Source organism: Dasypus novemcinctus, chromosome 11 (genome assembly GCF_030445035.2).
Source record: "Dasypus novemcinctus isolate mDasNov1 chromosome 11, mDasNov1.1.hap2, whole genome shotgun sequence".
NCBI classification, from domain to species: domain Eukaryota; kingdom Metazoa; phylum Chordata; class Mammalia; order Cingulata; family Dasypodidae; genus Dasypus; species Dasypus novemcinctus.
In genome coordinates, this window is record NC_080683.1 from 118,405,531 (window position 1) to 118,426,455 (window position 20,925).

General features: G+C 48.1%; 1 protein-coding gene across 2 annotated transcripts in view; it reads left to right on the forward strand.

Annotated features, from left to right (window-relative positions):
• The window catches only part of ECT2L (epithelial cell transforming 2 like), a 91,971-nt gene extending 71,439 nt beyond the window's left edge, over positions 1-20,532 (forward strand). Inside the window, exons 15-23 of one of the 2 annotated variants that reach the window (XM_058307549.1) lie at positions 676-759; positions 4,424-4,638; positions 5,323-5,470; positions 6,721-6,794; positions 6,870-7,026; positions 7,640-7,705; positions 8,323-8,411; positions 17,165-17,337; positions 19,438-20,532. In XM_058307549.1, the coding sequence (XP_058163532.1) occupies positions 676-759; positions 4,424-4,638; positions 5,323-5,470; positions 6,721-6,794; positions 6,870-7,026; positions 7,640-7,705; positions 8,323-8,411; positions 17,165-17,337; positions 19,438-19,565 (1,134 nt within the window). In that variant the 3' untranslated portion in view covers positions 19,566-20,532. Of the gene's footprint in view, positions 1-675; positions 760-4,423; positions 4,639-5,322; positions 5,471-6,720; positions 6,795-6,869; positions 7,027-7,639; positions 7,706-8,322; positions 8,412-8,684; positions 9,052-17,164; positions 17,338-19,437 lie in introns of those variants that run through there. The other variant, XM_058307550.2, reaches the window with a different exon arrangement.
• Positions 20,533-20,925: the final 393 nt, after the last annotated feature.

Here is a 20,925-nt window from a genome sequence, read left to right on the forward strand (position 1 = left end):
GGCAGGGCCATTACAAAATTCACAGGGAGGTTCTCTCTCCCGCAGGAAAGAGGAGCCTCATGGTGAATTTCATTTCTCGAGAATGTACAGTAGTTCGAAGGGAGCTAGAATTTATTAATATAAAATTTTTAAAAAAGACTTATTTATTTCTCTCCCCCTCCCCCCCACCCCAGTTGTCTATTCTCTGTGTCTATTTGCGCATCTTCTTTGTCCGCTTCTGTTGTTGTCAGCAGCACAGGAATCTGTGTTTCTTTTTGTTGCATCATCTTGTTGTGTCAGCTCTCCGTGTGTGCGGCGCCATTCCTTGGCAGGCTGCACTTCCTCTTGCGCTGGGTGGCTCTCCTTACGGGGCACACTTTTTGCGCGTGGGGCTCCCCTACGCGGGAGACACCCCTGCATGGCAGGGCACTCCGTGTGCTCATCAGCACTGCGCATGGGCCAGCTCCACACGGGTCAAGGAGGCCCGGGGCTTGAACCGCGGACCTCCCATGTGGTAGACGGACGCCTTAACCACTGGGCCAGGTCTGCCGCCTAATATAAAATTTCATTTAAGTGAAGCGTCAAATTTGTCACGTTTTATTTATTGAGCCGAGGGGAGTGTGGAAGGGGCTGAAGACTTGGCGTCTGTGTCGACACAGTCCTGCCCAAAAAATCAAGTCTCTGTTTAATCCCCAGGAAAATGTCATGGAAGACAATTCACAGGACACCACGTCGTGTCTCAGGAGCAAGGGTCTAAATTCCGGGGTGCTGGTTGAGCTGGTAAGCCAGTGGATTCACGGTACCCACTTCCCATTTGCTTTGCTTCTGATGGTGAAGTTTCAGCCTTTATTCTGGGTCGCTTCTTAAAGTTTCCTCTAGGGGAAAGAAAATTTAATGTTAGTGGGGGGAATTCAGCTGGTAACATTTTTAATTAAAAATTGGTCTGTACGCTAAGCCCTGGCCTGAAAAACATTGAGCCCAGAGGACGGCAAGGGGGACATCTTGGGAGTATGGCTGGTCCAGATGTCCCTCTGTGATGCTCCAATAGTATCAGCAGGACATAATTCAAGAAATGACACTTGACTCAAAGGCCCTGACTGCTCATTGACTCACTGTCTTAGTTTGCCCCAGGGCTGCTGATGCAAAGCTCCAGAAAATGGGTTGGCTTTTATAATGGGAAATTTATTAAGGTAAAATCTTACAGTCCCAAGGTCATGAAATATCCAAATCAAGGTATCAGCAGAGATGCTCTTTCACCAAAGTCAGCTCCTGGTGATGCAGGGGTCCTGGCACGTGATGAGGACGGCCACAGATCTCTGCTAAGGTCCCTGCCTTTCCCTCCAGAATCCACCATCTCATGGAGCTCGGCTGTGGGCATGAGGCATAGGGCTGGTCTCTTTCCAGCCTCCTCTCTCAGAGTCCAGGCTGCTCTGCTTTCAGCTGTGGGCCATCAGGCACATGGCGGGGCTCGTCCCCTGAGCCCTTAGCTTCACTGTGACTGCGCTGGTGGTTCTAGACCCCAGGACCTCTCTCGGCCCTCTGGGCTTCTCTGGTTTCCTGCCATATTGATCTCTCACATGGCAGGATCAATATGGCGGCTTGCTTTCTCTCTGTGTCTCCATTTATATCAGACCAAGCAAGAGGGCAGAGGCCCAAGCAGGCTCACACATCACTGACGCAGTCCAGTTAGAAGTGTCTCACACTCACAGGAATGGATTAGGTCAAAACCATCATTGTTGTCTTTTTGGGACTCATGAAAGAACTTGGAACTGTCACACCCACCAACTTACAGTGATTCCAAAGGCGAGCTTTGTCAGTGCAACTTTCCAAGGCAGCTGTGCCTGGGCCCTGTCCTGCCAGAGCACAGCAAGTTCATGCTGTTTTGTATTTCTGCAAAGCACATACTCATTCCTTCTCACAGTCCATCACCATAGCCCAGTGCAGTAGGTGTTGACAGGCCCTTTTATAGACAAGGAGCTGAGTTAGAAAGGTTAAAAGGCAGACAGCTGGCAGAGAAAATCCTTGACCCCAGCTCCTTCCTTACCTTGCTGGCTGCTGACCACATGGGCAGGGGTCCCTCACCAAAAAAGCTGCCACCAGCCATCTCCACGGAGGGGGAGGGGCGTGTGCACAGAGAGCAGTGGGGTGACCGTCCTGTCTGACAATTGGCAATAACATATGACAGCGGTTTTAAGACAACAGTGAAAGATTTGACAACCAAAGTCTTAGGTTACAATAATTATTTGGATTATTGTGGATCGATTGTTGAATTAACTCCAACATTTAAATATCATATATATGTAAATACTCATAAAAGTATGAGATGGGCTGCAAGCCAGCTGCCAAGTAGAGGGCAGATGGATTTTTTAAATTTTGTTTTGTTTTTTTGTTATTGTGGTTGTTTTTTTTTCTCTTTATTTTTTTTTCAATGTTACATTCAAAAAATATAAGAGGTTCCCATATACCCCCCACCCCCCTCATCCCACTCCTCCCACACCAACAACCTCTTTCATCATCGTGGCACATTGATTGCATTTGCTGCATACATTTTGGAGCACACTGCACCGCATGGATTATAGTTTACATTGCAGTTTACACTCTCCCCCAGTCCATTCAGTGGGTTATGGCAGGATATATAATGTCCAGCATCTGTCCCTGCCATATCATTTAGAACAACTCCAAGTCCTGAAAATGCCCCCACATCACATTTCTTCTTCCCTCTCCCTACCCTCAGCAGCTACCATGGCTACTAGATGGTTTTTTAACTCGTTACATCGAAGGCATTAGGTGTAGACCATGTCTTTGAAAGGACAATTTACATAACTGCAAGAACACTGTGCTTATAGTATTGCAGAGTGAGTTTCCTCATTTTTTCTTTCATTATTTTTTACATTTTTATTTTATTTCATGAAATTATGGCCAACTCGCCTTGAGGGAAGATCCTGCAGCATGCCTCAGTCTTGTCCTATTTTATTTGGGGCTGTGTGGGACAAACTTGGGGCTGGAGAACAAAAGAGGAGATGGTGTTCAAAGAGTTTGAATAGCTCTCAACTCAAATGCAAGACCATTAAGATATTAAATTCTAGATATGTTCGTGGTTTTCTATTTTCAAGTTGCTTATTTTATGATTTAAAAAAAAACAGATACAATAAAGAAGAATGGCCTAGTCCCAGTAACGAGAACAGATTTCTCCAGATGTTGACAGAACACATATAATACCTATGTGTTGAATTTCCTTACCTCATTGCATGATTTTCCCCTCCGTTAAAAATCACAATGGGACTTTAAAATAAGAAAACCGGGCATCTGGCAACCCAGCTACCCAGGAGAGAGGGGGCTGCTGTTCCCAGGTGAGGTACTTTTCCTTAATCTGGAAAGAAGAGCATGCACTTCAATCTTCCGGAGCATGTCAAGGTGTAGCCCTTTAGTATTGTTTATGAATTCCAAAAATAGATATTAGATATGTTTGTAAACTAGTCTTTTCCTCTGGGCATATTATATCGGATTGGATTCAGAGGTTTTACTTTTACTTGATTAAATAATGATTAAGGCTTTGATTGGGCCAGGTCAGTAGGCTTTTGAGTCACCACCCCCTTGGAAGGTGGGAACTCACAGAGAAAACAAGGCAGAGCAGACACTGGAGCTTTTGATGCTGGAGTTTTGAGCTGGAGCCCCGGGAAGTAAACACTTCCGGGTTTACTTCCGTCCTCACGTGAGGAAGGAGACAAGGCTCCATTAAACACAGCGGAGTCCCCAGGGAAAGAGAGAGGAGCTGTTTGCCTGCTAGTTTACAGTTGGCTTTGTGGAGTGACCAGAGCAGTGTAGCCTGGAGAGAAACAAGTCTCTGGAGAGAGGAGACTTATCCCAGCCTACAACTGGTACTGGAAGAAGTGGGATCACAGGAGCCTTAGGAGGAAGAGAAGCCTGAACTCTTCAGCCATTTTGCTCCAACACATGGGGATAGACTTTGGTGAGGGAAGTAAAGTACACTTCATGGCCTTGTGACTGTAAGCTTCTACCCCAAATAAGTACCCTTTAGAGAAGGCAGCAGATTTCTGGCACTTTGCCTCAGCACCCCTTGGGCTAATACACCGTGGGAGGCCAATTAGTTAATAAGGGGGGGGGAGGGCACGACTCAGTTCAGTTCTTCTCTCTGCAGCTGATCAGTGAAACGCTGCAGGGGAAAAGTGGGGAACCCACGGGTTGGCGCACCCCAAGCTTCCTGGCGGGGTGCGTGGGCGGATGAGGAACACCCTCTCCTGCCCTGCCCCCATGCCCTGTCCGGGGGCCCTGCTGGGGGCCAGGCGGGTGGTGCCCCGGAGGCTCCTCCACGCCGCTCTCCACCACCCAGCAAGGGGGCCCAGAGGGCCTGGCCGCCGCGCCTCCGGCCCACGTCCTGGAGGGGAGCCCCGCGTTGCCCCGCAACCCCTGCCGCCCTCTGCAGGAGAGGACGCTCCGGCTGCACCCCGCGGAGGCGCGCGCCCGCGTGGCGGGGGAGCTGCTGCGCAGTGAGCGGGGCTACGTGCAGACGCTGGAGACGGCGCGGGCCGCCTACGTGGCGCCGCTCAGGGCAGCGCTGGCCTCCAACAGGGCCATCCTGAGCGCCGCCAACCTCGAGATCATTTTTGCTGATCTTCTGCGGATTTTAAGTCTCAACAGGTAAACCCGGAATAGGTCGCTCTAAAGTCACTCTCCACCCCGTGAAAGGAGCCACGAGTCACCGGCTCCAAGGCCATGGGAGGCGCAGTGGCTCTCGGCCACTCTTGGGGAGCCTGGCCACCCCGGAGGAGAGGAAGCCCCTGACCCGATCCTCAGGGCCGGGGTCCAGGAGGGGTGATTCTGGAAGCGATGCACTGTACGCGGAGGAGACCCACTGGCCGCGGGGCAGTGGGGGAGAGGGGCCAAGCCGCGGTGGGACTGGAGTCTTGGGTAGCGCCGCGTGGAGACCCCGCTGGGGCCCCCTGTTACCAGCAGCTGCACGTTGCCAGGGTCTAACGGGAGAGAGCAGAAGGCACGTCTGCAGGTGGCGAAACCCCAAACAGCTAGGATCCGTGCAGCCAGTCCCTTTGCCCCTGGGCCCCGACTCCTACGGAATGAAGGGGCTGGGGGCTTCCCGGGCTTGGGGTCGCTGAGTGAGGGGTGACACGCAGAGGGGAGGTGGCACTGCTTCTAAGGACTGTCAGAAACCCCTGGGCCAGGCTGCTCTGGGGCTCGGATCGGCATCAGGGGAAGAGGGGTCCCCCGCGCCGGCCCTGCTTGCCCCAGCTCCCGGGCTGGCTGCTCGCCCGGCCAGGCCGCGCCCACTCCCCATCCAGCTTTGGGCTCGTGCCCTCCCCCGTGCAGGCGGTTCCTGGACGACCTGGGGGCCAGGCTCCGGAGCTGGGGCCCGGCGCACTGCGTGGGGGACATCGTCGTCAGGTTTGGCAGCCGGTTGGACGTCTATACCAATTTCTTCAACAACTACCCCGTCGTTCTGGAAACGATCGAGAAGGTACGGGTCGTGGCGCCGGCCCTGCTGGGCTCGGGCTCGGCAGCCCCTTGGGGACGGGGAACCGGAGCTGTCTGATGCGGGCCAGAGAGGCTGCGCGGCGCAGGGTCCAGTCCTGGGTGCCGGCCTGAAGGCGCCCACGTCACCCTGCAGCCACGCTGGGGCGCCCCCGCGCGCTCACTAGGTCAGGGGAGGCGCCAGGAGCTGCCCCCTGCCCCCGGGCCCGGGGGTGCAGCTCCTTCCCGGGAAGAGGAACCTCCAGGAGTCGGGGGGGGGGGGGGGGGGGGCCGCTGTGGAGTAAGGCTTTGGCTTTCGCCCCTGGGGCGTTCGTGGTGAGCCGTCTTCCTGTGGTGACTCAGGCCAGCCTGCACCCCTCGCGGCCCTCGGTGGGGCCTCCTGAGGGCCGTGCTCCCCCCACTCCCCACCTCCCGGGGTCTCTCCTGCTCGCCACCCGGACCCCTGCGCCTGCTAGTGCCCCCGCCCCGGGAGCTGGGGCCCTGCTGGACCAGCGCATGCGCAAATCGCCGCATGTCCCAGGCTGCGAGGAGGCCGAGGGTGGCAGTAGAGTGTCACCTGGTATCAGAAACGTAACTTGCTCCCCAGCGCACCCTAAAGGGCTGCTTGCTTTTTCTCTACAAATTGGAGCAAAGGTTTTATAAAGACGTTACTGATGGTGCCTGTTTTGTCCGCATATGCCACCATGAGTCGTCTTGAATCAGCGCTTCTCTGATTTCCGGGGACCAGCATGGCTGACGTAGTTTAAACGTGCGCCTGCGCAGTGAGAGGAGATGACGTCATGGAGAGGCGTGACGCCATTTTACACAAAGCGAGTCCGAGAGCCCCTTCCTACTGGCTCTGTGTTTAGCTCAGCCTTCCTGCGACCAGGAGCCTCCTCCTGTACGGAGGTGACATTTATGCGTGGCAGGCAGCACAACCCTGATTCTGGGACGACATCCATTTTACAGAGGAGGAAACTGAGGCTGAAGTGGGGTCCCTTGACCGGGCTGCAGGGGCTGTCGGCTCTCGTCCCGTCCCACCTCTCTCTGGTTCTAAGTGGATGGAGTTCAGTGAGAGTGTCAGCGTCGAGTACAGTGAATCCACGCTAAGGGATGTGTCAGGACGCCCGGGGCCCTCACAGGCTGTGGCCCGTGGACGCAGGGCGGCCCTTCCGCTCCGCGTGTGCCCCGTGGGGGGGGACACAGGCCCCGTGGCGGTGCCCAGGCCACGTGCCGACAGCCTCACGCCCCCTTCAGTGCAGAGACGCGACGCCGGCCTTCCGGGCCTTCCTGAAGAGGCGGGAGAAGACGGCGGCCGCCCGCATGCTGAGGTGAGCTCCGTGGGGCCGCGCGGGGCCCCGGGCGCCCGTGACCGCGCGAGGGACGCCGGCCTCCCTGTCGCACAGCCTGCCGGAGCTGCTCGTGCGCCCGTCGCGAAGATTCGGCGAATACGTCCAGCTGCTCTGCGCCCTGAGGCTGCACACTCCGGCCCAGCACGCCGACCGCGGGGACCTGACCGCTGCCGTCGAGCGCATGAGGACCTATGCGGGCTACGTGGAGCAGGTGGGCGTGGGCCGGGGCCTGGCCGGTGGCAGCGCGCGGGGCCCTGCCTCACAGCTCCCGGAAGCCCCGCGGAGAAGTCCTTCAGCCTTTGCTGCTAAGTCAGTGGCTCTGGTCAGCGACTCCCAGTACGGAGGGCGTTTATCCTCAACCAGACAGTGAGGCAGGGTGCTTTGAGACATCGGTATGGAATATAAATATCAAAGTTTGAAGAATGGGGTATTTGGATTGCTCTTTTCTGGATGCCTGAGGAAAAAAAGCTCCTCTCCTGTGATTCAATGAGGGCTTTTTGCTGCCTTAATTAGCTTTCTGGCCTTAGTAAAAGTGCTCATTCTCTCAAAAAAAAATGCAGCTTCAGGGCGCACAGCCCCACCCTTCTGTGCTGGGCCGAGGACGGCCTGATCGCACCTGCCCCGCGCTCTGCCTGGAAGATGCCGTCTGAATTCACTCGTCAGCTGTCTCTGTTTTAAGTCATTGGGAAGAGAAAATTGCGATTTTCATCATGCTTATGAAAATACCAAGCCCAGTTTCAAGTGCCCTACGATATTTTAATCTACTGCTTCTCTGCATAAAAAATTCACAATTTCACTTTGTCTAAAATCGCTTTGTTTTCCAGATGAAGGAAAACTTCCGTAGGAAAGATGAGATGTCAGACATACAGAGGAGCATCCGGGGGTGCCCTGTATGTACCCGACGCCCTTTGTGGCCCCGATCCTCCTGGCGTGAACTTCTGAGCGCTGCGGCAGCGGAGGCGCGGGCTACAGCTGAGCTAGCGGGTTGCGGCTGCCGAGTGCCCGAGCCCCTCCTGGGACCTGCAGGGACGCGGTGTCAGAGGGGCCCGGAGCCCTCCCCGCGCCTCTGCAGCGTGGCCCTCGCTGGGCTTCCTGTGCTCGTGGCCCCTGGCAGCAGAGGGGCCGTGTCTTCCTGCCCGGCTCCTCGCGCTGTCCCTGGTGCAGACTCCGTGTGCTGAGGAGATCTGAAGAGTTCACCTCCTGGCTGCACCTCCTGCGAGGCCTGTTTAATCTGCATCTTTCCTTTTCTTGAGGACTCCGCTTCCCACCCCTTTCTTACCCCCTTTGGCTTTGTTTTGCTCCAAGAAAGAAAGCATTCATCAATGCAACAAGAATTTCAGATGTTTAAAAGTTAGGGAACACCCTCCAGTACGGTTTTCAGTGTCAACCTCTGGTCTTGCTGAACTGAGTTCTAGTTAGCAGTTGGAAATTCTGGGATATAAAGTGATTCAGCTGTAGTGAGACCTTTACAAAATTTATGTATGATTCTAAATTTTTTATTTCATAGACTCTGTCAGAAGTAAACAGATACCTGATAAGGGTCCAGGATGTAGCCCAACTTCACTGCTGTGACGAGGAAATAAGTTTCTCCTTAAGGTAAAAGCCAGTAACTATCCTAAATTACTACCCTAAGGCAGCGAGTGCCTCAGGTGCAGGTGTTTACCAGCTGGTCTGCCCAGCCCCACATGGTAGGTTTACAGTAAATCTTTGTGCTGACTGAAATACCCCTTACCCACCTCCCCACCCCTACCCAACTTCCCACTCCCCACCACCCCATTCCTCCCCCCACAATCCCTCCCCCCTCCCCCCCTATTCTCAACACCCTGTTGAGTCCATGTAAGGGTCTTTACCGCCTTGTTCACATTCCAGGCAGCTACTGGGACAGAATAGGAAAAAAGAAATTGTCCCTGTTAGAGCCACAAATGCCACAGAAGCAGGGACTCTGAAGGTTGGTCACGTTCTACTGAGGCAGATCCTGGCGTGTCGGAGCCACATCGATCCACCTGCTTCAAGAAGCAGGCCGTTCAGGGCCTCCGGTGGTTTGTGGTCCGCGCTAGGAAGCGCCTCCATGGCTCGTTTGACAGTGCTCAGAGGAGAAGGTGGGAGCTGCCAATTCCCCTTTCTTCCTTGGGAACAAGGCTGAGCAAACCCTTTCTGAAAAGGATCTGTAAGGAAATATTTTAGGTTTTATGGACCGATTGATCTCTATGAATATTGCCACTTGTTTTTTTTTTAAGATTTATTTATTTATTCAATTCCCCCCCCCCTCCCTCTGTGTCTATTTGCTGCGTCTGTCCGCTTCTGTTGTCCTCAGCAGCACGGGAAGTGTGGGCGGCGCCATTCCTGGGCAGGCTGCACTTTCTTTCCCACTGGGTGGCTCTCCTTACGGGCACAGTCCTTGCGCGTGGGATTCCCCTACGCGGGGGACACTCCTGCGTGGCAGGGCACTCCTTGCGCACATCAGCGCTGCGCATGGGCCAGCTCCACACAGTCAAGGAGGCCCGGGGTTTGAACCGTGGACCTCCCATGTGGTAGACGGACGCCCTAACCACTGGGCCAAGTCCGTTTCCCCTGCCACTTGTTTTAATTTGCTAAAGGTGATTGATCCTATGACAATTGCCACTTGTTTTAGTTTGCTCAAGGCTTCCAATGCGGTATTCCAGGAATGGGTAGACTTTTATAATGGGAATTGATTAGGGTGAGAGCTTACAGTTCTGAGGCTGAGAAAGTGTCCTAGTCAAGGCAGCATTGGAGATGCCGGCTCACCAAATTGCTGCTGAGGGTGACCAGGCATCTCACCAGAGGTCGGCTGCTGGCGATCCTGGGCTCCTGCACGTGACAAGGCAAAATGGCGGCTGGTCTCTGCTTTCTCCCCAGGCTCACTTCCTCCCTGAGCTGGGCCGTGGCCATCAAGCACACGGCTCGTCTCTCCCCAGGCCTGCCTCTTCAGCTCCAGGCTGCTCCACTGACTCCAGCCTCTGGCTTCTCTCTCAGCCTCTCAGGGTTTCCCTGTCTTGGGGGCTATAGGTGATCCTGGGGTCCTCTCTCACATGGCAGGGTAGGGGCTTGCAGTTCTCTTTCTGTGTGTCTCTACTTTCCATCTTCAGGTTATGTGTCTCCAATAAAAGGATTAGGGCCCACACTGGGTCCTGCAATCTAATCTAGGGTGAAGCAGTGTAATTAGAAGTGATCAAATCAAAAGGTCCCTTGACTTAATCTAACCAAAAGTTCCCACATACAATAGGTTCGCACGAACAGGAATGGGTTATCTTAAGAACAGAATTCTCTGGGCTCCACAAAAGGTCGAAACCAGGACTCTGCTGTAGGGCAAAAGAAGTTACGTAACGATACCATACCACATTAATAATACAATATTCACTAAATGAACACAACTGTGTCCCCATAAAACATGATTTACAAAAAAAGGCTATAGTTTGCTGACCCCTGCTTTAGAAAACCCTTTGTCAAAATATGTTCCAAGTATTATTGGCAAATAGCAACTAAGGGGAGTGAAAGTAACTCTTTTATTTTGTCCAACTCCAACAAAGGAAATAAAAATGGTTTTTCCGTTATTTTAGTGACTATTTCTGTGTTTCCCAAAGGCACAGTGATGGGGGCAGGACTGATTTCTTCCTAACTCTCCAAAGACCCGTACTCGACCTTTTTCCTCCCTGGTCTGAGCTCTGCCCAGCTCCTAGGCATGGTTGTGCCTGGTAAGCCATCCAGCGGCCTCACTGCTCAAAGCATGGGCTTGCAGGGAGGCAGAGTGGCATCACCAGGGGGTTAGAAACTCGGAATGCAGACCACCCTAGATCTGTGGAATCAGAATTTGCATTTCAGCAAAATCTCCAGGTAGTTCAGATGTACAGGAAAGTTTGTCCTATGTATAAGTCAGACCCATTCTCATGTAAAGTGGATTATAGGAATTCTTTGGTCAAAATACATATACCCTTTTACTGGGGGGAGGGAGGGGGGAAAGCCAAGCCTGTAAACAAAGCAAATCCCCTTCTGAAGCCAGCTAGTAAAACAGGGAATGAATAGATGAATCTGGAACCTGGCAAAGTCCACGTGGACATCAATAACCCCAAGATTCTGCCATCCAGAACAAGACTTCCTCTGGAAGCCAAGAGAAGCCCCGGATATTCCTCAAGGGCTTTATCATTGGGCCCTTCTCTGAGATTGATGGGAAAAATAAGCAATCAAAACGGTGAACACCTGGAACTCCTCCCCTGCCATTACCAAAGGGGTGGGATAATCAGCAGTTCAAAGAGGCAGACACCACGCCTAAGCTGTCTCTCTTGTGAGTGCTCCCACCTGTGGACCCATCCTGCCTTCTGCCCACTGCTATTGCCATTTTTCCTCTACCATGTGGCCACACAAGTAAACCTGGGGATCTATAACCTATAATGGGAAATTATAGTCTGTAAATAAGCCCACTTTATCACTTTTCACCCCCTTCCTCTCTACCTGGGACCCCAATCTGTTATTGTCTCCCATTTCTTTTCCCTCGCTATCTGAATAAATTACTGATCTAACTTACACAATATGCTCTTGAAGTTCATTTCTGCAGCAGAGTCAATAACCTTTTAAATGAAATCCAGTAACACATTAATGGGGGAATAGTTGAATAAATGAAGGTTCATCCATACTATGAAATATTATTTTGCTATTAACGTGAAACGATTTCCATTGCTAGTGAGAAGAGCAGGTCAGACAGTGGCCATCTTTCTGTAAATAGGTGCATGCCCATGTTGGTGTGTGCAGCATTCAAGCAAGGAGGAAGGACCGGACATGCTGTATCAGCCAAAGGGGTACTGATGCAGAATACCGGAAATTAATTGGTTTTTATAAAGGGTATTTTTTTGGGGTAGGAGCTTACAGATACCAGGCCATAAAGCATAAGTTACTTCCCTCACCAAAGTCTATTTTCATGTGTTGAAGCAAGATGGCTGCCAATGTCTGCAAGGATTCAGGCTTCCTGGGTTCCTGTCCCTGAGTTCAGCGCCTCTGGTTTCTCCACAAGGTCAGCTGTAGACTGTGAAGCTCTTTAGGCTTTGCCTCTCTCCATAAGGCCTGCTGCAGACTGTCAGGCGAACAGCTCTGTCTCTCTCCTTGGGGCTTCAGTTTAAGACTTCAGCATCATACTCCAACATCAAAATTCCAACCTTAATAGTCCTTGCATCAAAAGCTCCAACTCTGTCCTTTGCCATGCCTTTTATCTGTGAATCCCCATCCACCAAGGGGCAGGGACTCAATGCCCTGACGATGTGGCCCTATCAAAGCCCTAATCATAACTCAATCACTCCCAGGTACAGACCAGATTACAAACATAATACAATATCTATTTTTGGAATTCATAACTGTATCAAACTGCTACACCCACTAACTTGGGTGACCTGAGTGAAGGGAGGGATCAGTCAAGCAAAAAGAAACAGGAAAAAAGGGTACCCTAAAAAGAGCCAATGGTATGAATTGATGCTACCTATGTATTTATGTAAACTATGTGGATCTAGATAATTTAAAAATTAGACAAAGATAGTAAGGTAAGAAAACAAGAACATTCCCCTGAACAAGCCAATAAATAGGCTCCTTTCCTTACAGTAATTTCCTGAGGGCTGTTTGATGTTTGTAAGAGAAAAAACCATCTGGTTATCCTCTGAAATGCTTAGCTCGCTTCCCTTAGGTGTGTCTGTGGTGTCACACGGGTGAGCCAGGCCAGAGTGCAGCCAGCCTGCCAACACGTGACGCTGCTCCAGCAGGATGAGCACGAGGACAGTGCGCTGTGGACACAGCCTCAGTGGAAAGGAAGTGCTCCTTAAGGCTAAGCTTCACACTGATGATGTCTACTAAATTCCCTACTGCTGGGGACTAAATCACGCCCTCCACAAAAGGCATGTGCAGGTTCAGGTCTCTGGTCCTGTGGGGTGAACCCATTTGTAAAGAGGGCCTTTGAAGATGTTATTAGTTAGGGCAGGCAAAGGGGTGCTGATGCAAAATTCCAGAAATCTGTGGCTTTTATAAAGAGTGTTTATTTGGGATAGAAACTTACAGTTACCAGGCTGTTAAACACAAGTTACTTCCCTCACCAATGTCTGTTGCCATGTGTTGGAGCAAGATGGCTGCCGACATCTGCCAGGGTTCAGGCTTCCTGAGTTCCTCTCTTCCTGGGGTTCGTTTCTCTTCAAGCTCTGCTTTCTCCACAAAGCCAGACTATCAGGTGAACGGCTCTTCTCTTTTCCCAAAGCCTTTGCCTATGTTTAATGGAGACTTCTGTCCTTCGTCACTTATCTGCCTCTCTGTGTATTTACTTCCTGGGCTCCAGGATCTAAACTCCAACTAACTCTTCTGCCATGTTGTTTTCTCTGTGAGCCCCTATCCACTAAGGGGGCAAGGACTCAATGTCCTACCAATGGGCCCAATCAAAGCTTTAATATTTATTTAATTATTCATTTATTTCCCCCTTCCCCTCCTCCTGCCCTGCTGGGTTTTTTTCTGTCTGTGTTGTCTTCTCTTCTCATTTTCTCTCTCTCATGAGGATTTGATGCTGGGGACCTCTGATGTGGAGAGAGGTGCCCTGTCAATTGTGCCACCTCAGTTCCTGGTCTATGCTGTGCTGCACTTTGACTCTTCCCTTGTCTTTTTTTTTTTTAAGATTTATTTTTATTTATTTCTCTCCCCTTCCCCCCTCCCCCCCTAGTTGTCTGCTCTCTGTGTCCGTTTGCTGTGTGTTCTTCTGTGTCTGCTTGTATTCTTGTCAGCGGCATGGGAATCTGTGTCTCTTTCTGTTGCATCATCTTGCTGTGTCAGCTCTCCGTGTGTCTGGTGCTGCTCCTGAGCAGGCTGTACTTTTTTCGCACTGGGCGGCTCTCCTTATGGGGTACACTCCTTGCGCATGGGGCTCCCCTATGTGAGGGATGCCCCTATGTGGCACAGCACTCCTTGCACACATCAGCACTGCGCATGGGCCAGCTCATCACACAGGTCAGGAGGCCCTGGGTTTGAACCCTGGACCTCCCATGTGGTAGGCAGATGCTTTATCCGTTGAGCCAAATCCTGCTTCCCTTCCCTTGTCTTTTGATGTGTCATCCTCTGACTGCATGACTCTCTCGTGCAGGCACTGGATCACCATGTGGGCACTTGTGCTCACCATGCAGTGGCTCACCACACGGGCACTGGCATGGGCACTGGCTTGCTGCGCAGGCATGCTTTCTCTTCTTCTTTTTCACCAGGAGGCCCCAGGGAACAAACCTGGGTCCTCCCATTTGGTAGGTGGAAGCTCTATCACTTGAGCCACAGCCACTTCCCTTAATTATTATTTAATCAAGTAAAAGTGAAACCTCTGAATCCAATATAATCTAATATGACCAGAGAGAAAGACCAGTTTACAAACATAACCCAATATCTGTTTTTGGAATTCATAAACAATATCAAACTGTTACACTCCACCCTCTGAATTCCAAAAAGATATTACAATATTAAAAAAAAAATTAAATCAGTGCAATGTTAAATACAGAATCATATCACACTCACTTCAAAGAAATAGTTTGTCTTCGGGCAAAGTTCAGTCTGCCTGTAGACCTCTGAAACTTACAAAACCATTTATCTGCTTCCAATGGACAAAGGATAAACATTTTCATTACCGTAAGGAGAATTTGGGAGGGAAACGTAAGGTAGGGTCCTCTACAGTTAAGTCAACCTGCAGGGCATCCTCCATTTGATTTCAAAGTCTAAGAGTCATTCTTAAGAAGATAGTTTCTACTCCCTGGGGCCACATGGGGCCCTCCCTTTCCACAGGCTTGCCCAGTGGCTTTTTTCTTGGTTCCACCCTCGTCAAGCTTCTGGGTGGCAACCAAGCTCCAGACCTCACCCTCTAAAAGCATTGGGGTAATTGCCACACCTTACCCAATCTCTGGGTGAGACTCTTAGCCCCCCTAGTACAATGAAGTGAAGACAACATCCTAAATTTTGGCATCCAGGCTCAACCCTCTCAGAGCAGCAAGTTGGCGACCTGGCTTTCCCTAGGACATGGGGGACAGGTCCTCCCTCTCAGACCTATGGGGTGGTAATCTTAACCTCCCTAATCCTGGGAGGATATGCTCCACCCTCTCTGTACCCTGGGGCAGCAAAACTCTCCCTGAATATCAGGCGGGAACATCCAGGCTCTTCAACTGCTGGGGCAAACTCAGCCCTCTGTACACATGGGTGGGGTTCCTCTCTTGGTCCAAGGTGATGTTTTAATTCCAGATCTCAGCTTCCATGGCTTTCCTCTTAAAGCTGTTTCCCCTTCAGTCTCTCCCTTCCACGTCCCTTTTATTCCAGGCTGACAGCAATTTTGTTCATACAGCTCTCTCAAAAATTTGTTGATTTACCATATAGGAAGCAGGGGTCCAAGCCATCACACAGTAAGACTTTCCACAAGTCCTTCCTAGATAACTGCATTTTCCATCCTGATCCATATTTAGTTAAGTCCTCAAATGGAGCACTATCATCTGGGAGCTTTTTTCAAAGGCTTGGAAATTCATGGAATCAGTTTTCATTTTCTTTGTGTCCAAGGTTCAGTTCTCAGCTTATCTGTCTCGTCTAGCATTTTGCTTTAAGCTGCAAGGAGAAGCCAAGCCACGTTCTCTGGGTTTACTTTGGAAAGTTCTTCAGCTAAATGCCCAGGTTCACCGTTTTCAAATTCTGTCTTCCATAAAACATCAGGAGTCAATCTTGCTAAGTTCTCTGTGACTTAAAAACATACCTTTCCTCCAGTTTCCAATAATAGTTTCATCATTTACTTCTAAGGCATCATAAAAAGTCTCTCTAATGTCTGTATTTCTATCAACAGTCTCTTCAAAGCGTTATAGGTCTTTTCTACCAAGAAACTCACAATTCTTCCCAAAATTACCCCTTACCCATTTAAAAAAATATTCCAGCATTTTGGTAATTGCAAAAGCATTACCCTACTCTGTGGTACCAAATTCTGTATTAGTCAGCCAAAGAGATGCTGATGCAAAATACAAGAAATCTGTTGGCTTTTATAAAGGGTATTTATTTGGGATAGAAGCCCACAGTTACCAGGCCATAAAACATAAGTTACTTCCCTCACCAAAGTCTGTTGCCACATGTTGGAGCAAGATGGCTGCCGACGTCTATGAGGGTTCAGGCTTCCTGGGTTCCTCTCTTTGCGGGGCTTGTTTCTGTTTGGGCTCAGCTACTCTGCTTTCTCCATAAGGCCTGCTGTAGACTATCAGATGAATGGCTCTTCTCTCTTCCTGAGGCCTCTGCCTGTGTTTAATGGAGACTTCTCTACTTTCTCACGTATCTGCTTCTCTGTGCAAATGATGAAGCTATTATTGGAAAACTAGAGGAAAGACAATCTGTGTTTTAAAGTCATAGAAAACTTAGCAAGATTGACTCCTGATGTTTTATGGAAGGCAGAATTTGAAAACGGCGAGCCTGGGCATTTAGCTGAAGAACTTTCCAGAGTAAATCCGGGGAATGTGGCCTGACATCTCCTTGTAGCCATACATAGGGTAGGCCTCCATCTAATACGGCTAAAGTCCATATAAGCAAAGGAAATTGGACATGGAAGAAGCCATGGGGAGCAGCCAGAGACCGGAGGTCAACAGAACCCAGAAGAGAAGGGGGAAGACATTGCCATGTGCTGTGCTATGTGACAGAAAAGTCAAGGGACCTGACTGCCAGCCAGCCTGGTCGATACTGCCCCTGGACAGAAGCATGTGTTCCAGCCTCTGAGACTGTGAGCTGAGAAATTCGTGTTGTTAGGGCAACCTGTTGTATTGTATTTGCTTTATTGGATAGGAAGCTAAGACCCCTACCAACTTGCCTCAATCAACATGTAAATGTCTTTGACTGCTGTTGGTGGTTCAGTTTGCTTTTCCCCTTTTTTCTACAGATACACCTCATGCCATGGTGGCACTTGAGTCTTTCTCTACTCTGATCTGTTACCCTTGAAGAGTGAAACAAACCAAAAAATATTCATTTCTCCACATTGCCCAAATACATCACAGAATACCAGACTTAACAAAATCAAAACAAAAACAAAACCCAGTTTCCTTTTGTAAATGAGGGAGCTTTCCATGTCCATTTTGCTGACATTGATTATAAAATACTCGCCCAATGGACAAGCTCCATCCCCTTCCCAGGAACCTTGAGAGCCCTAGCTGTTGTCTTAGAGATAGGGGATACTAATCTGATCAGGAGGAGGATCCTGAGGATCTCAGTGAGCCAGTCAAAAGGTCTCCAGTAGGGGAAGCCTTGATTGGCTTCCCAGTGGAAAGATGGCGACTTATGTAGCAAAGCAAATATGCCAGCACTGAAACCCCTCTCTCCTTTCAACACAGGCTCTACGAACACATCCGTGACCTCAGTCTTTTCCTCTTCAATGACACTTTGCTCGTTTCAAGTCGGGCCACATCTCATACCCCATTTGAAAGGACTTCAAAAACAACTTATCAGTTTGTTGCATCTGTGGCTCTTCATAGGATACTTGTAGAAGATATTCCAGATTCCAAATGTATGTATTTATTTCATTCCAAGAGATAAATATCTTTATTTAAAAAAATTTTTTTAAAGATATATTTTTTATTTCTCTCCCCTTCCTCCCCCCCCCCCAAGTTGTCTGCTCTCTCTGTCCATTTGCTGTGTGTTCTTCTGTGTCCGCTTGTGTCAGAGGCACTTGGAATCTGTCTCGTCCTGTTGCGTCATCTTTCTGCATCAGCTCTCCGTGTGTGCGGTGCCATTTCTGGGCAGACTGCATTTTTTTTTTGCGCTGGGCGGCTCTCCTTACGGGGTACGCTCCTTGCGCATGGGGCTCACCTACGTGGGGGACACCCCTGCGCGGCACAGCACTCCTTGCGCGCATCAGCGCTGCGCGTGGGCCAGCTCATCACACAGGTCAGGAGGCCCTGGGTTTGAACCCTGGACCTTCCATGTGGTAGGCAGCCACCCTATCCATTGGGCCAAATCCGCTTCCCAGATAAATATCTTTAGAAAGCTATATGATATAGAGCTCATAATAGTTTAAAAAGTAGGAAAATAACTGTAATTATCATTTGCAAGTCTGCAAATACTGAAATATTAGAATTTCATTAAACAACATACACTTTCATCTACTTCTGAAATAGCAAAATAAAGGATTGCCGGAACTGTCAGAAAGGTAAACTAGATGGGAGGAAAAGAGCTCCCAAAACTCACAAAGGTAGGCCTGACCCCTTTTCGTTTTGGGGACTCTACAGAGCAGCCTGACATGAGCCAGAGCTCCTCCCCACCAGGCCATACCGCCTCTAGACGCTAGTCTTGAAGTACTATTTGAGATTTTTATCTATTACTTTCCCATTCTACTAGGACCAGGTGATTATTAGGCATCTGACTATATACTTAAGTTCATATTTAAGTTGGGAGCTTTTCCATAAAGCAATCAACAGACTTGCAAAGGATGCTTAGGTACTCAGCCTTTTCCATAATACTCCACAGAAGGCAAAACTGTCATAGGTGGAACATAGGGCACTGGAATTAAGTATAAACCACAATGTAAACTATAGACCTCGGTTAGTAGCAATGCTTCAATATTTATTCATCAGTTGTAACAAATGTACCACTCTAAGATGTCATTAATAGGGGAAGATGTGTGTGTATGGGGGGGAGGGGGTACATAGGAATTCCTTATACTTTTGATGTAATTTTTCTGTCACCGAAAACCTCTTTAAAAGTAAAGTTTATTATATATATAAAACAAAATAGAAACAAAAAAGCTAAAGGGAGGGGAAAAAATCCTACCTGAAACTCCTGTGCCTATTTTTAGTTGCTATCCTACACTCTACTTCCCGGCCTTAAAAGGATTCATTTCTCTTTCCTGTATTTGTTAAGCCAGACAGTCTAAATTTAACAGCTCTCATTCCAGTATTTAAATGCTACAGGATTTTTATAACTGGAATGAAGATCTCAGAAAAGGAACCTAAAAAAAAAAAGGGGGGGGTGTCGTTTAGCATTAGCTTCGCCCCATTTAAAATCTGAGACTGAGAGAGAAATGAACACTCAGAAGACACCCTCAGGTAAAAGGGTTAGTTACCCATTACCACTGGGTATGTAAAAGACGTCGTGGAACTTGTCTCCTTACCCCTCCGTTCCCACAATAATCAGCTGTGCCTTAGGTCAAAACATTTTTAATCTAGCAGACAGGGGACAGCCAGCCAAGGAGGTGGTACTTAATTCTGCTGTTGGACCTTCTACCAAGGCTAGCAGGTCTAGCTCTCAGCATCTCCACCTTAAATAGCCATTAATAGAGACTTTACTGATTCCAGCTCCTTCTGGAGAAGCTGAGACAAGGAATTAGGGAACACTGCATCACTTCTCTTAGTCTTTAAACTTAATTGCTAATTACAATTAAAGTATAATATACAGATGGTTTTTAGCTTATATTTGAATTATTCAGTAATTTTAGGAAGTTACATTCAAAACTGGATCTGTATGTTTTCAATCCCTAATTTTAGTCTTCAAAAAGTTCATAAAGATGGCTTGGTCAATTCTTCCATATTTTCATTAATTTTAAAACATTTCCCCCTTTTCTTTTGATTACTACGTATAAAAATTAATGTACCTCAAATATTTTTCACAGATATCAAGAATGCATTTATTCTTCATGGTCCAAAACGGGAATGGATTTGTGCTACGGAGACTGAGGATGATAAATTCTTATGGTTGTCAGTACTCCAAAATGCCATCAAAAGTAGAATGGAGAAGTGAGGCTGGGCTTAAAGGAAATGGGTGCAGATTTTCCCTGACACCGTGTATTATCTCTTCTGGAAGATTCAGCAAATGGCAAAGTCATTATCTGATATGAACGATGGGAGGATGAACTAGTGTGACTACAAGGTTCCTTCCAGCTTTTAAAGGCCACCGTCCATGCCGAAGCACACGGAGTATGATATAGGAACCATTTGAGTCCCAAATTTTGAATTTGTAGTTATTTTTCATGGAAAATATTATTTAGAGTATTTGACTCATGAAACTAAGATAGCAAACATAGTGTTATGTTTAAAGTTTTGTTTTATGATCCAATGAGAAATCAGAATGAAGTATTTCTTAAGTGATCCATCTAAGAAATATTTGCTGGTCATCTTTAACATTTTCATTAAACCATTATTGATTTCAAATGGCAATTTAGTTACTGAAAAACTTGTCATTCATGGTAGCAGATGTAGCTCAGTGGTTGAGCACCTGATTCCCATGTATGAGGTCCTGGGTTCAATTCCAGTTACCTCAAAAAAACAAAACAAAAAAACATGTCATACTTAACATGAATGTGCTCCTTTAGAGACCACTAAAAATCACTACACCCAAAGAACTAAATGTTTTCTGTAATTTTCAAGTTTGATGTGTTTCTAAAATGAATCCTTACACCTTCCAAATGAAAAGCTTTAAAAATATTTATCATTGTTATGTTAAAAAGGCTTTTGAAGAAAAAAACTTGAAAAAAAAAAAAAAAGGAAACCTAGCAAAACTCACATACAAAATGGTTCTGTTTTAAAATAGAGAAATAGCAAAATAGGTGTTGAATATAGTTTTTTGGACCTTTAAAGTCTTCATTCGATTATTTTTAACAAACTGAAGCCATACTCTATTAGCAACTTGGAAACTTTAGTTGATGCAGGTAATAGTAATAATATTCTTACCTAGTTAATGCTAAATAAAAATTATATTAATCTTGGAAGGCTTAGGTTGTCAGTTTCCTTTTTGTTTCATCTTCTTATTTAAGATAATAAAATGTACCAGTACAATCTAGGATTGTGAACCTGAAATTCTTTCCACCATGAAAATATAATTTCCTCCTAATTCTTAAAAATTTAAAAAGTTTGTGAAAAATGTACAAAGGTTAAAATACCAATTCACAGCCCCAAAGCCATGAGATATTGTGATGACCAAGAATATATGACACCATCTCACGGGAAAAAAATGTATTCCTTTCTTGGGGACAAAAATTTCCTAAGACAAAAATAGCAACCGGCCTCTATAGATACTGGCAGAATTACAAATACTGTGCTCCCTTAAAAATGCTCAATTTAAAGTGAGACATAAAGCAAGAGTACAATAAGTATAATGCTTC